Source organism: Brassica napus, chromosome C7, assembly GCF_020379485.1.
Source record: "Brassica napus cultivar Da-Ae chromosome C7, Da-Ae, whole genome shotgun sequence".
Lineage (NCBI taxonomy): Eukaryota > Viridiplantae > Streptophyta > Magnoliopsida > Brassicales > Brassicaceae > Brassica > Brassica napus.
This window is the reverse complement of record NC_063450.1, coordinates 51,441,126-51,456,618: the sequence shown is the minus strand read 5'-3', so window position 1 is coordinate 51,456,618 and position 15,493 is coordinate 51,441,126. Positions and strand designations below refer to the sequence as shown.

General features: G+C 31.2%; 2 protein-coding genes, 3 non-coding genes and 2 pseudogenes across 6 annotated transcripts; 4 read left to right on the top strand and 3 right to left on the bottom strand.

Moving 5' to 3' along the window:
• Positions 1–28: 28 nt before the first annotated feature.
• Positions 29–1,271, top strand: BNAC07G41970D. 2 transcript variants are annotated; one of them, XM_013806044.3, is made up of 3 exons: positions 29–192; positions 595–793; positions 889–1,271. In XM_013806044.3, exons 2-3 carry the CDS (start codon positions 612–614, stop codon positions 1,073–1,075), a joined length of 369 nt encoding a protein of 122 aa, XP_013661498.1. In that variant the 5' UTR covers positions 29–192; positions 595–611; the 3' UTR covers positions 1,076–1,271. The 2 variants fall into 2 exon arrangements, with proteins under 2 accessions (XP_013661498.1, XP_048619169.1); XM_048763212.1 differs by having other exon boundaries at positions 32–192; positions 601–793; positions 889–1,266.
• A 255-nt stretch (positions 1,272–1,526) lies between these two features.
• On the bottom strand, positions 1,527–1,598 carry TRNAP-UGG. The gene has a single exon. It is a non-coding gene; the product is annotated as a tRNA-Pro (tRNA).
• Positions 1,599–1,747: 149 nt separating this feature from the next.
• On the top strand, positions 1,748–3,216 carry LOC106366443 (annotated as a pseudogene).
• Positions 2,604–2,703, top strand: LOC125590970. Its single transcript, XR_007326966.1, has one exon. It is a non-coding gene; the product is annotated as a small nucleolar RNA R24 (small nucleolar RNA).
• Positions 2,744–2,839, top strand: LOC125590968. The gene has a single exon (XR_007326965.1). It is a non-coding gene; the product is annotated as a small nucleolar RNA R24 (small nucleolar RNA).
• Positions 3,217–3,358: 142 nt separating the features above from the next.
• On the bottom strand, positions 3,359–6,760 carry LOC106362804 (F-box/kelch-repeat protein At4g29370-like). Its single transcript, XM_022705452.2, has one exon. The coding sequence runs from the start codon at positions 6,324–6,326 to the stop codon at positions 5,079–5,081; it is 1,248 nt and encodes a 415-aa protein (XP_022561173.2). The 5' UTR covers positions 6,327–6,760; the 3' UTR covers positions 3,359–5,078.
• Positions 6,761–12,740: 5,980 nt separating this feature from the next.
• Positions 12,741–14,566, bottom strand: LOC125590131 (annotated as a pseudogene).
• Between the last annotated feature and the right edge of the window lie 927 nt (positions 14,567–15,493).

Genomic DNA, 15,493 nt, shown 5'->3' with positions numbered 1-15,493 from the left:
CCGGTTCAAAATTACCATAAAACGGTGTCGTATTGGGGCATTAGGATTTGGGAAATAGCGCGGAGAAGACTAAAACGGCATCGTATTAAGAGTAGCCGTGGTTGAGATCCTCTCGGAGAGAAAGTCCCCAAACCAACTACTCATCTTCTTCCTCACCCGCGGTGGCGCGTTTCAGCTGCAGATACACAAAAGGTACGATGAGCCTCGCTGATCTTCATGCAATGCTCTCGTTCCAGATTCTCAATTTGATTTAGTTTTCTTTGGCTGATTGGGTTTTGCTCCTGTGGTCTGACCTCTTAGATCTACCTTCATTGATCTCTTCCTGCTTCTATAGCGAATGAATCACTGCTTTTAAGTTTGAATATGTTTCGTTGATTCACAGTGGAAGCTCATTCCATCTGCTACTCTAACAATTGCTGATTTGGGGGTTTAAAGTTTCGGTCTTTTTGCTCAATTTGTGTGAATTTTAATTCCAAAGTCTCTGTCTTTGAATGTTATTCCGATATGGGCTATGTTAAAAAAATTGTTGGGTTTTTGTTTCTGAAACTGAGAAAAAAATGGTAGATGTTTTACATTTTGATTGTAATTTTGAAGGATTAGGTTTTGTGAAGATGGCATCAAGGTTGATTCAAGTTCAGTCAAAGGCATGTGAGGCTTCCAAGTTTGTGGCCAAGCACGGAACTTCTTACTACAGGCAGTTGCTTGAGAAGAACAAGCATTACATCCAGGAACCTGCTACGGTTGACAAGTGCCAAGAGTTGTCTAAGCAACTTCTCTACACCCGTCTTGCTAGGTCCTCCTTCTCCCTCTCTTCTCGCGATCTTGGTTTTGCCTTTTGTGTGTGGCTTTTCTCAGTAATCTAACTATTTTTCCCACTCCTTATTGCAGCATTCCTGGACGCTGTGAAACCTTGAGGAAAGAAGTAGACTACGCAAAGAACTTGTGGAAGAACAGAACCGATCTGAAGGTAGAAGATGCTGGAGTCGCTGCATTGTTTGGTCTCGAATGCTTTGCGTGGTATTGCGCTGGTGAGATCATCGGCAGAGGTTTCACCTTCACTGGATATTACCCTTGAATGAGAGGAACTATAACTTTGAAGATTGTGTAATCCCTCCCCTCCTCCGTATTTTAGTGTTTCCATGAATCAATTTTTTTTTCTTCCAGCTTTTTCCCTGAAACGGAAGCAGAGGGCTTTGGAGCTGTGAAAATTTGCTAAAACTCATCTCTTTGATGAGATTGCGATCAATAAAGAACAAAAATTTCGACTGTGAGTTTCTCTACTTGTTTGATATCAGTATAAAGGAAAATTGAACCAAACTTTTGTGCACTCTATTTGTTAACATGTGTTAACATATGATTCATAATAATCTTTTGTTTGTAATATGATTTAAAATACAAAATTGTGTTTTTCGAGTATTTTGTTTGCAGCCGATCGCATTGCAGATGAGTTTTAAACGATAGAGTTTATTAGGAAAAGTGGAAGAAGAAGAAGAACGCATAAACCAAATTTGATTAAAAAAAATAAAGGGGCGTTCCGAGAATCGAACTCGGGACCTCTCGCACCCAAAGCGAGAATCATACCACTAGACCAAACGCCCTTTTGATAATTATTAAGATTAACACTAATTCACACTTATTATCCCACTGAATTAAACTTAGGGCTTTGCAAAGAGTGTATAGAGATATTCACCTAACTCCTGAACTAATCCGGTTCACTCTTATATTCCGAGCCATTGTCTAGTTCGTGAGCTTGACATTCCATTAGGAGATCATCGAAATGACAACAGTTCCAGGACAGTTGGTGTGGGAGATAGTGAAGAGAAACAACTGTTTCTTGGTCAAACAGTTCGGTTCGGTAGAGGCAATGCCAAGGTTCAGTTCAACAAGGAGACCAACAACCTCTGCAACCTCAACTCCTACAAACACTCTGGTAATGAATAATTTTACAACTAGTTGTATTATTTTCTAGATATGTCTTAATGAATCTGTGAGATAGTATTATGTTAGGTTGAAAGTGAACTCTGTTCAGTTTTTGTATTGGCATCTCACTATTTGATTAAAAAATGTCTGCTTTAGTTTGAATGAACTGTAAAGTTTGCATCTTTTGCCTTAAATATATCTGCTTTAGGTTGAATAAACTATAAAGTTTGGATCTTTTGACTGTTAATCTTGTTGGTCTCTTGATGTTGAATTGTGATAGAATCTCTTATCTGATTAAAGTTTTGGATTTTTGTAATGTGAGTTTAGGTTTGGCAAACAAAAAGACAGTGACCATTCAGGTAGCTGACAAGGAGCAAGGTGTGGTACTGGGAACCACCAAGAGCAAGAAGCAAAACAAGCCTAAACTCTCTGTTAACAAGTCTGTCCTCAAGAAGGAGTTAGTTCCCCAGGATGGCCAAAGCTGTTGCCAACCAGGTACTAAACTCTATTCTTATAATCAATATCATTGTTTGGCAATAATATTTTTTTGGTTGCTTAGCTTTTGTAAGTGGTTCTGCTCTATATGAGCTTTATACACATTGTTTTGGTTGTTTATAAAACTTGTGGTTAAATGTTCTAAATGAACTGATACTTTTTAAGTTTCATTATAGTTTTGGTTTTAATGAGCTGTGATGAGAAAGCTAACACGTAAGAAGAGACAACTCCTCTGTGGGGTATATCTTTTCTATGAAATATATTTGTTACGCTTGGCTTCTGAGCTAATTACAAAATTTGATGTTAGTTTATTTGTTTTTTGCAAAGTTTATCAGTGATGAGAAAGCTAACACGTAAGAAGAAGACTTTTTTGTGAGGTCTTTCTTCTATGAAATATATTTGTTACGCTTGGCTTCTGAGATGTTTTCTTCCTTCTGTTCAATATTTCAAATCTGTTTTTTTCTGTCTTTCAGTGTTAATAATGATTTTTTTGTCTAAATTTTATCAGGTTGTGGACAACTACTACAGGCCTGATCTGAAGAAAGCGGCACTTGCTAGGCTCAGCGTGATCAGCAAAGGCCTAAGAGTCGCCAAGTCTGGTCCCAAGAGAAGAAACAGACAGGCCTGAAGAATCCGCCACCGAATGAATGAATATTTTACTTCTTCAAAAAGCTTGTTTTGAGAGTTTCAGACAATGCATGTAGGTTAATGATTTCTCCTGAACAGCTGAGAGTTTTGTTTGAACCACCTCCCTCCTTTTGTCATTGGAAAAAATCTATTCAAAAGAACCACCTCCCTCCCTTTGTCATGTGAACAGAGTCTCTATCTACATTAGAAAAATCTATACAAAAGAAGCTTTAGAAAATTACAAAGCTTTTTTAAGCATTTGATGTTGCAATGAAAAAGGTAAGAGTAGCAATGAACACTACAACAACACTACACAACAGTCCATCATGGTTATTTTTTCTTCCAGACCTTAATGGCTCCATCTCCACTGTTAGATATCAACAGTCTCTACACTGGAATGTGAGTCACGGTGCAATAAGATTTGTAACCTTTGTCTTTCACATACTCAACAGAGATAAATTTTACTTTTCATCGCGTATGTTTAAGAGATGAATCTTTGGCATAAAAATGTGTATATCCTCTACTCAAAGAATGGATCCGGAGTTGGTATGAAGATTAAGTCGAATTTCTTCAGCTATACACCAATTAAGTTCTTGAGCGAGTGTGGCCGCTTGATGCTAACTCGAGAATGGCGCATAACACTATAGTTTGAGCTAAGATATAATGGAATTAACCCAGCTATATATATATTGACCTAAATTGCATTGTCGCAAACATAGGATGCTCACATTTTGAAATTGTGAAAATCAGTGATGAACATTGGTTCCACGAAACTTGATCAAATAATAATTTTCCTAGTCATCAAAACCGAAATGGCTACACATCGCAAGAAAACACATGCCTTAGGGGCCTATAATTTGGTGTTGATCATATGTGTTGTTGAGTAACCTTAGTTTACTTCCTTGTGATTCAACTTAGAAAGTAAACTTTAGTAGCTGCTTACCTACTACTCAGCGCCGGCCTAGGTGCCAGGGCAAGCAGTGTACCTGCTCGGGGCCGCCTAAAGTAAAAAAAAAATTAGTAATATAAAAAGCCCTGATTTTTTTTTTTTTTACATCAGGGGCCTAATTTTTTTTGTTTGCACTTTAAATTTCATATTTATATAATAAAAATAATAATAGTCTATTTTTTATATTTAAAAGCGCAAACAAATGAGTAAATTTAGATAAGTTGATATATATATATATATAATAATATTTGATAAAATAAATTAATTATAGGGGCTTAATTTATTTTTTTTGTCCAAAGACCCTTTATATTGTTAAGCCGACCTTGCTATACTCAAAGAAATTATTCAAATCAATCATTCGTAAGAATACAAACAGAGAACGAGAGGAGCAAATAAAATAGAATAACGAAAATATTAGAGGACGGATCATTCCTCTATAATTAACGAGTAATGAACAACATGAACAAATTAATAGGTTAAGTTTATGAGAATATTTCTTCACTTCAAGGTGAACAAATGTTATTAAGATGAAGACATTAAAAGGACAAAACATAGGGGAAGATTGGTAAGTGCTGTAGCTTTATATTTTTTGCTGTAGAATTTAATCTGTAGATTTATTTGATGTAGCTTTCCTTGCTGTAGATTTCTAAAGCACTAATTTTTTGCTCTGGAAATAAAGCTCTCTACAACCATATTTTGATTTTGCAGAATTTTTTTTGCTGTGAGTTTTTTAAAGAAAGCAAAGCTCGATTGGTTGACATATATAGTTGTAGACTAAATTTTAACTGTCCAGAGCATCTACAGCTCCAACCAATCATCCCCATAGAGACTTTGCCTCAAGTGAGTTTGTATCACCTTAGTTTACTTTGTAACCAGAATTAAGCTAACAAAATGCATAGGGGTGTGTTTAAAAAAAAAGTGTTTCAAAAAAAAAATGCATAGGGGTAGTCACAAACACACAATACATATACTATTCTCAAATCGATTCAAAATGAAAACTGAAGCAATGTCTAGAAAAGTCAATGTCTAAATACAAAACAAAGCACAAGTTAAGGATGACTCTACTAGCTTGACTAAGTAAGAGTCATCAAACCAAAACGGGTAGACAACGCAAGAACTCATATGACTTGGGGACAGTATGCACAACATCGAACCACTCAATCTTCCCCCAAAAACCTTCATGGATTCTTTCCAACGCAACCACCGCACACCAGATGTTCTTGTTCTGACTACGACCACGCCGCTCAAACCTATCCCAAATAATCACGAGTTTCCCACCATAGTTCACTAATTCAACCACACTACCAACTCTACCATTCGGATTAACATGACTACTAAAACTACGATACTTCTTCAGCACTTCCAAACCTCTCACATCTTTCCACGTGCCATTCTTTAAATCATACCACACATACCTCAAGCGAGAGTAAGAAAACATCACATTGTCTATCACGCACCAAGAGTTCGACCAATTTACACTCAACCCCACATCCGCAACGCTCCATTTCTTTTCCTTCACATCATAGACCCAATCACAGAGCTCAATCTCAGTCTTTACGTAAATCTTTTCATGCACCACACCGATTTTGCGAACCTTCTTGCACCCCAACCGTACATGAAGGTCAGGATTCGGCGGTAAGGTTTTCCAGGTCTGTGTCTTGATGTCGAACATCTCAAACCAACTTTCGTGCTCAGACCGAGCTATACATCCTCCCATTACATAAATCTTGTCGTCGTGGACACATGCAGACGCATAGAACCTCTCCATATTCATGTTAGGAAGATTTCGCCACGTTTTATTCCTACACTCATAAACCCGAACAGCTGAGGAGTAGCGTCTTACGTTATCGTCCAATGGTCCACCGAATACGTAGATTTGCGAGCCAGTCATTATGGTCGAAGACGCATGTGGAGGAGGAGGAGGTGGAGAATGTTTGGGAACAGGAACCAAGAGGTTTCCACTTGATTTCTCTCTAGTTCTACCATCGGTTAGGTTTCGTTTAGGTTTCACATAGAGACTGAACCATCGTGGAGATGGATCGGTGAAGTGCTCGGTGGAGTACTCTAGACAGATGTAGAGGCAGGTCACGGTGGTTCCCATTTGAAAACGTGCGGCATAGAGCTCTGAGGAAGAGAGGAGAGAACGAAAGGTTTTGGAGACGAGGGAGATTTTAGGGTAATAAGATTTTGGGATACGTGCGAAGAAATTCAAAGTGATATCGTTTGGAAGTGAAGAAAAGGAGAGACATGGTTGATGGTTAAGCGGCGGCGGTGGTGGTGGTGGTGGAATCTTGGCCTTTTTCTGCGGCGGCTCAACTTCTTCTTTGGGGATCATTGTTGGTGGAAGAAAGTAGTGGAGGAGAGAATATTCATGGAAATCGGTTAAAACGTATATAAAAATGATTTGGTCAACATTATTAGCAAACTAATTCCGTATTTAAAGTAACATATCAATACGTTTCCCATTTTGAATGGGATATTTTGCAGATATGGAAGTTACAATAGATTCTAGATTTGTATATATGTATATAGTTGACCAAGAAAATAATATACACTAAGGAACTTATATAGAAACAATATAAACCATAAAAGGAGGATTATAAAAAGTTTCTAAAGTTTTGTAAATTTTGTTTATACAAAAATGTACGCATAGATACAGTAAATTTTTTTTATAAATTAATAATGTTGGAAATATGAGAGTTTATTAATATATGCTGTTATTAATTTACAAAATTTCATTTTTAGATTTTTCCATCTTAAATAATTATTTTTCTAAATAATAAAATATTTAAGTTTGTGTATTGTTTTAATTAAATTTTGGAAGTTTGTCATTCAGATTGTTTTTAATATATTGTTTGGCATATACAAAATATGTTTCATAGATATTAAATGTGATTTTAGATATATTTTTTACTAAATCTCATCAAAATATATTAAATATTAAGAAATATTAAAGATAATCCCCTATATATTAATTGAAGAACATTTGAAAAGATGTAACCTCAATTTTGTATTAATTAAAATAGGTCCCAATGCATAGGTGACACTCAATTAAGTAGTCAATTACATTCAATTGAAAATAAGTAGGTCCACATTCGATTTTTATATGTTGTTAGATACATAAGTTGGTCAAACTATATGATATAATGATATGATATGTTATTTTCTTTCCTTAAATCAAACCTACGGAATTACCATAAATGACTAATATATATATGACAATTAATGATTTTAATAATAAAGATTTGATAACAATTTATATCTCCTCCATCATTTTTTGTTTAATTTTATATTATTAAAATAAATTAAACAATCAAATTAGCTATAAAAGTAAAATTTAGATTTTTTCGTATATGTTATATTTTGAATTTTTAAAAACGACAATAAATGACTAAAACTATTAAAATTATTATGTTAAAAATTAATGATCAATGGTTTAACATTTTTATTATAAGAAGATACACATGATTTTAAAACCATATGAGTAAAAAATATCATTTAATAATAAAATAAATATATATATATATATTAAACACTATATACCATAGGATTACATAAATATTTTAATATTAAAAGTTTCAATGAATTTTCAAGAACATTTATAAATTATAAACTTATTAAAGATTGAAAATTGAAAATTTTGTTATCGATGATTTAAATATTTTGTTATAAAATGATATGAATGATCATAGAACCGTATGATTATAAATTCTTATTTAATAAATAACTATATAAAATATACTATTCTTAGAAAAATAGGTTGGTCCATCTTAACTTATATTACACTTTTTATTAAACTAACTATCGAATTGATAAATAACGTACCAAAAAATGTTTTGCAATTTCCTTAAATAAAAGCTACGAAATTACCTAATATGATTAACATATATGTGAAAATTAATTATTATGAATAATAAATATTTGATAACAATTTTTGTATCTTAGTTCTTTTTAAAAATTTTATATTATTAAAATATATTAAAAATCACATTAAATATATAATAAAAAAACATTTATATTTTTTTATATGTTATATTTTGAATTTTTCAAAACGTCTATAAATTATTAGAAATTTGAAGATCACCACTCTTAAAATTTTGTGATCAATAGATTATTTTTTTGTCATAATAAGTTACAAATGATCATAAAATTGTATTAATATGAACTTTTATTTAATATTATAAGAAGATACACATGATTTTAAAACCATATGAGCAAAAAATATCATTTAATAATAAAACATATATATATATATATATATATAGATTAAACTATATACCATAAGATTACATAAATATTTTAATATTAAAACTTTCAATGAATTTTCAAAAACATTTATAAATTATAAAACGATATGAATGATCATAGAAGTGTATGATTATAAATTCTCATTTAATAAATGACTATATAAAATATACTATTCTTAAAAAAATAGGTTGGTCCATCTTAACTTACATTATATTTTTTATTAAACTAACTATCGAATATTCGAATTGATAAATAATCTACCAAATATTGTTTTTGCACTTTCCTTAATTAGAAACTACGAAATTACCTAATATGATTAACGTATATATGAAAATTAATTATTATGAATAATAAATATTTGATAACAATTTTGGTATCTTAGTTCTTTTTTAATTTTATATTATTAAAAGATATTAAAAAAATCACATTAAATATATAATAAAAACATTTATATTTTTTCTTATATGTTATATTTTGAATTTTTCAAAACGTCTATATATTATTAGAAATTTGAAGATTCTCACTCTGAAAATTTTGTGATCAATAGATTATTTTTTTTGTTATAATAAGTTACAAATGATCATAAAATATAACGCATATGAATTTTTATTTAATAAATATTCAAACTAAATAATATATATATACTAATGATTTAAAGCAACAAGATTGGCTGATCAATTTAGTTGTCTAGTTGAAATCTTTCAAAAGTATGTGAAAGACTAAATTCAAAGTAAATATGGATTTAGAATAGTAGTTATATTTTACTAACCAAAATACCGAAAAAAACCGAACCGAATCGAAACCAACCCGATATCTGGATTGAACACCCCTAATCCAAATGAAGCCAAACTATTGTTTCATTCTCCAAAATATGATAAAAATAATAACTTAATTCCGCGCAAGGCGCGGATCTTATCCTAGTTCCATTGTAAAGATTAAACAAACAATATAATAGTTTGTTTGTACACATATAAAATGTATATACATATACATTATTTTTATATTAATTTATAGTTTTAATAGGATCATATATTTACACAGAATTTTAATCACTCGAAATACATTTTTAATTTTTCCATAATATTCATACACTCTAAACACATAGACACCTGCGTAATATCAAGTTACTTAAACACTTGCTAGATTTTAACTCGCGCAATCGCACATGTGTTATTTTCAGTTATATATGCATATATATTTATTTTAAATTATTAGTGGTATATTTTTAATTTTAATAATATATTTAAATGTTTATACAACAATTTAAAATACATTTATTTATAGTTTACATAGTGTAAAATAACAAATGATTTAAAACTGTCACATGTATTTGTTGTTTCTTATTATATATTTATCTTATTGTATTTGCATTTAGTTATTAAACAAAATAATATTTGCATAAAAAACCATATTTGAAAAGTATTTTGTACTTAATTTATGTTAAATTTTTACTGCCCTTCAAAACTAGATTTCCTTTTAGCAATATTTTCTTATGTTTATTCATTTTACACAATATATTATTGTATATATACAAAAGTCTAAGATATATTAATTTTTATACATGCATTATATATTCTGTTAATGTTAAGCCGTTATGTCATCATCTTAAATTTTTTAACATAAATATTTTATATTTATGAAAATAAAATTTATAAACTATTAATTTAATATAATTCTATCATATTTAGTTCACAATAATAATTTTAACGTGATTGATTATGATTATAAAATAGATAAAAGTAAGATATAATTTTTAATTTTAATTTTATAACTGAATATATATTAATGCATAATAATATTTCATTGTTTATTACGAAATTAAGATATTGTAAAATATTTAGATCAACATAATAATTTTTGAAATTATGGTTGCCATAAGCGAACAATAAAAATTTCTAGGATAAATAATAATAATGCATATTATAATAGAAGAAAAACATATAAGTAAATAAACTAATAAACAAAATAGTAATTTTACAACAAGATTTTTTATATTTATTAAAATATTAATCAAGTATTTATCATTAAATTTTAAGATAAAATAATTCAATTACTCAATGTGTTTTTTAGAAATATTGTTAATAAATTTTGAATTGAAATTATTAAAAAACATTTATTTTGAAACAAAATTTTTATTTTATAACAACAATTAAACTCAAACGGAGAGAGTAATAGAGTACATATTGGGTGTTGAATATAGTAGATAGCTCTAAGGTTGTTTCAAAAAAAAAGTAGATAGCTCTAAGAAATTAACTTTAAGAAATATAAATCATAAAACTTATAAAATATAAAAGTAAAATTTGTACGACATACTATATGATTAAAGAATACTAGATTTTGATCTGCGTTTTTAAAGCGCATGATTTTTCTTTTAAAATAATATTTTAAAATGATAACTAATTTTAAATTATAACGATACATATTTTAACATTTCATTATGTTACTATTTACATGAATGTAATCTATAATTTTCATAGCTACCATATCTCTACTATAAGAAAAGGAAAATTTCAAATGCTTTGATAAAATGATAATAAATTAAATTCTATCATATTTTGTACACAGTATTTACTTTTAGAGGTAAAATTGAATTATATATAGTATTTAGAGGAATACAAACAGTGCTAAGCCAGTGAAATATAAGCAAAACTCAGTGATGATCAGTTACATGTATCATAATCAAATATTAATGTGTGCTGAAATCTTTTCTTAATGTGTTTTAATGCTACGTGAATGTTAGAAGTATTTTATTATTTTGAGATTCTGAATTCAGTACTCCGTATGGACCTCTTACTCAATTGCGTACAACTTCTTTTGAAGATCATAAATGTAACTTTTTGAAAGCTCTAGTATGCTACTTCTAAATCATCTAATTGAGGTTTTTAATCGGGACTGAACTTTGTTACAAAAAAAAAAAAAAAATCGGGACTGAACTTGAACTAAATAAAGCTAATCAAACATCAATTTTAAGCGTTAACAATATCACTCGAAATACATGTTCAGTTTTATTATCTATATATATTCTTAACAGTCACGTACACCTGCGTACACATATGTATAAGGAGACATTTGAATTTCGAGAGATTATCATATAATTGAGCTTATGATAGAAAAGAGGGATGAAGATTGTCTCAAAGATTTTCAAAAAAAAAGATTGTCTCAAAGAGCAAAACAGCATGTTCAAAGCAAAAGAAGCAACTCATACCTTTTCTAATTAAGCGACATCAAGCAGAAGCAGTTACACAATTAAACCATTGATATGATTCAACAGGAAAGGTAAGCACATCAACACACTCAACCTTGCCCCACACCTCACATCCATTGCATCTTGATTCTAAAGAAATCTTCTTGGCAGACCAAATTTTGATATTTCGTTTGATACTAGAACTGCGAACACTGGGATACGGATCCCACATAGCTAAAAGTTGGCCACCACATTCAACCAGATCAAACCGTCTCCCAGTTTTTAAACCTCTAGTAGGGTGCTCACGCAGTTTTTCCAAACCCTTGATCTCTCTCCACTCTATACCCTCATTCTCAAAGCGATACCACATTAAGTGCTCAAAGTAAGTGCAACCGCCGTATATTATATCCCCCATCTGACCCCAAACCTGTACGGGACCCGATACGAAACTTGAATTCTCTCTTAAAAGTTTCCATGTACCATTTAAACTTGAATTCAAATTTTATAGAGCAAATTTTAATGAAGTGGCTTCTTTTTGAATAGATTTAATCAAAGAAAAATTTGTTTTTATCTAGAAAATTTTTGTCATGTAGGCAACGAACATAGTTAAAGCTCGTTGTAATATGGAAAAGTATTTTTGATGTTGTCAAAAAGTGTAAAATGAGATAATTTTGGTATTGGTGTATTTTAAAAAACTCAATCTTGATTTCTCTTCAATTTATACTTTTCAGATCATATTTTTAATGATTTACATGTGTATCTCAAAAACTTGTTCTGGGTTTTGTTATTGTCAGTGATAAAATTTATTGAATAAAAAAGTTCAAATGAAAATGAGATATACTCTCTCCGTTCCTAAATGATAGAATTTTTTAGTATTTTCACACATATTAAGAAAACACATTAAACTACCATAATAAATATATCATTTTTTGCAATTTTCAATTTTCAATAATTTTTAACCAATAATAATTCAATAAAGTCAATTAATTTTCTTGAAGTTTACAATTTTATCACAGAAAACACAAAAAATACATATTTCTGAAACAAATTTTTTTTCTAAAAAGTCGGAACGGAGGGAGTATATTTTATGGTTTGACCAACATATTTATAATTAATTATATTTTTTGGCTTGGGATTGCTTCTAGTTTTTAACCTTTGTACTACTACAAGGGACAAACTCACTCATTTTGATTAATGATATTCACAATCCTTATAAAGAAAAAAATTGTGGCATAAGAGTAAACTAATGCGATTGCACATACTATATGATTAAAGCATAAATGTTTAACATTAAAGAAAAAACCTCGGCTTCTCAACTCTCAAAGAACAAAACCTTTCTTTAAAAAAAAAGAACAAAACAGCATTTTAAAAGTAAAAGAACCAAGAAACAACTCATACAGCATTGTAAGAGACATCAAACAGAAGCAGTTAAACAATCCAACCCTTCATATGATTCGACAGGAAAAGTAAGCACATCGACACACTCAACTTTCCCCCACACCTCGCGTCCATTGCATCTTGATTCTAAAGAAATCTTGGCATACCAAATTTTCTTGCTTCTGATACCAGAAATGCAATACGGATCCCACATAACTAAAAGTTTGCCACCACAGTCCAACAGTGCAAACACATACCCAATTTTTAAACCTCTTGTAGGGTGCCTACGCAATTTTTTCAAACCCTTAATCTCTCTCCATACTCTACCCTCATTCTCAGAGGCAGACCACATTAAATAACCGGAGCGAGTGCGACAACATATTACCTTCCCAATCTCACACCAAGCCTCCACGGAATCATCGGATAGGAAACTCGATATCTCTTTGACAAGTTTCCATGTGCCATCTTTCGGCTCGTAAGTGTATTCCTTATCACCTGCCAGTAAGTAAATTCTCCCTTCGAACACATTAACATTATAGCAACGTCTTTTGCGAAAGTGGTTGCATAACTCATCAACGCCAGGACCAGGAAAGGCTGCCCATGACTGAGTTTTTACGTCAAATACCTCAATCCAGTTGGCATAGTAGGCGTCAATATCGCAACCTCCCATCACATATATTTTCTCATCGAGTACAACTGTATTCGCATGCTTTCTAGCCACGGTCATCTTAGGGCCATCACGCCAAGTGTGTGACTCCGACAGTCGAAGATCCGAACTGAGGAAGACGGTTTGTTAACGTAGGGTCCACCGATTATGTAGATTTCCGGACCAACCGTTTTGGTGTAATATAGTTCGGGAAAAGAATCGGTAGGAGAGGAAGCTATAGGAACAACAGAAAATCCACTCGGGTCGCGCTTAAACCTCATCTTCCCTCTCTGCTTGGTTTGGTTTTGATTATAAGGTTTCGTCCGAAGGCTAAACCAGCTCGCACATGGGTGACCGGGCAACTTTAACCAGACAGAGACGCATGTTTCATTGGCTCCTATTTGAGATCGCGTCTTGTAGATCTCCCTAGATGATAAGAGAGAGTGGAATCCCTTTGAGACGAGAGAGAGCGATGGGTACTTCCATCTCGAGACACGGGCAAGAATGTTCTCTATGATTTCGTCTGGTAGCGATGGAAACGACGACGGTGACTCAGGAACCGTCTTGTTTATTTGGATTGGTTGAACTTCTTCCGAAGTCATGATGATCGGCCGGCCAAGTTGCAGTTGAGTCTCTGGAGAGAAATATGATAAATATATGGTTAAATAAACACGTTTAGGTAACGCATAAAGAATAGATTAATTATTTATACATTAAAAAAAATTATTGGAAAATGAAGATTTATCCAACAAAAATATCAATAATTATTTTTTAATAAATTAAAACAACTTATAAAATCTCAGTACGTACAGTACAAATATAACAAAACCTATACAGATTCTAGATTTGGTTTTGAATGTGTATACTGTTGACCAAGAAAATAATATATATTAAGGAACTTATATAAAAAATGCGTGTAGATGAGCACATTTGATACCTAAAACAAAAGTTACAAATAATATAAATAAAAAAATATAAAAACATATGTACCGTATCCGTAATGGAAAAGACTTATAGCAGAATCAAGATTTCACAACACTTCAGAACCAAAAGTGGAACATAAAACTGTGTTATAATGTCAAACACAAAAGAAAAAAGGTAAGAGAATGTTGTTTTTGTTTGCATTGGATGAGTGTTTTGTAATGAGATGATTCTAGCTTTATATAGCCACCGTCCTAACGTCATCTTCAATGTAGGCAATAAAGATGCACAGGGGAGAAGCTAGACTTCTTTTTAACTGGGTGCAAAATTATTTATAAAAAGAGAATAAGAGGTATTGAACTTAGGACCTTGGGAAACTATGGGTGCAACATAACAAATTTAGTCACTTACATCTTATTTATGTAATGTAAAAAGTTAAATCCTTAAAATATACTGGGTGCACATGCACCCATAACACTCTACCTAGCTTCGCTCCCGAAGATGCAGATTGCGAAATATTCTCATCATAATTATATGGATGTGAAATCAAATCAAATTTTCATTCACTATCTCCATTAATTCACGTTGACCAATTTAACTAGCAAAGATATTTTATTTTATTTTGGTTCAACTTTGTTAGCCACAAATTTTTTTAAAAATAAAAATAAAAAATAGGCCTAATAAATCTAATTTATTTATTAATCTCTTGACCCATTTACTAGATTTCAAAACATGAAATTTAGGTTTGGTCTGAATATATTTTTTCCACTACAAAACAAAGTTTTAAACTTTGATCTATTTTCTCCCTTTTATACAAAAGAAGATTTTCAGCACATATTCTTGATATGGATATGTTACAGATAATTTTTATTAAATTTTTATTTCTCATTCAAAAAAAAATTATTTTAGGCATATAATAACACTATACTCATAACAAAGAGTTCATCGATATTAAGATCCGGTCATTCCGATTAGGGCTGGGCAAAAAACTTAAAATCGAAAAACCAAACTAAATATGATCTGAAAACATAGTAATGAACCCGAATCGAAACTGCTAAAGATCCAAACAGATTCAAAATTTTGTTATCTAAAAAACCAGAACCGAATCCGACCCGAACCAAAATAT

Excerpts from the sequence above, each read along its gene's own strand:
- BNAC07G41970D (XM_013806044.3), top strand. The coding sequence starts at position 612 with ATGGCATCAAGGTTGATTCAAGTTCAGTCAAAGGCATGTGAGGCTTCC. Across the intron at positions 794-888 it reads CTCTACACCCGTCTTGCTAG|CATTCCTGGACGCTGTGAAA; the intron begins GTCCTCCTTCTC and ends TCCTTATTGCAG.
- LOC106362804 (XM_022705452.2), bottom strand. The coding sequence starts at position 6,326 with ATGATCCCCAAAGAAGAAGTTGAGCCGCCGCAGAAAAAGGCCAAGATT.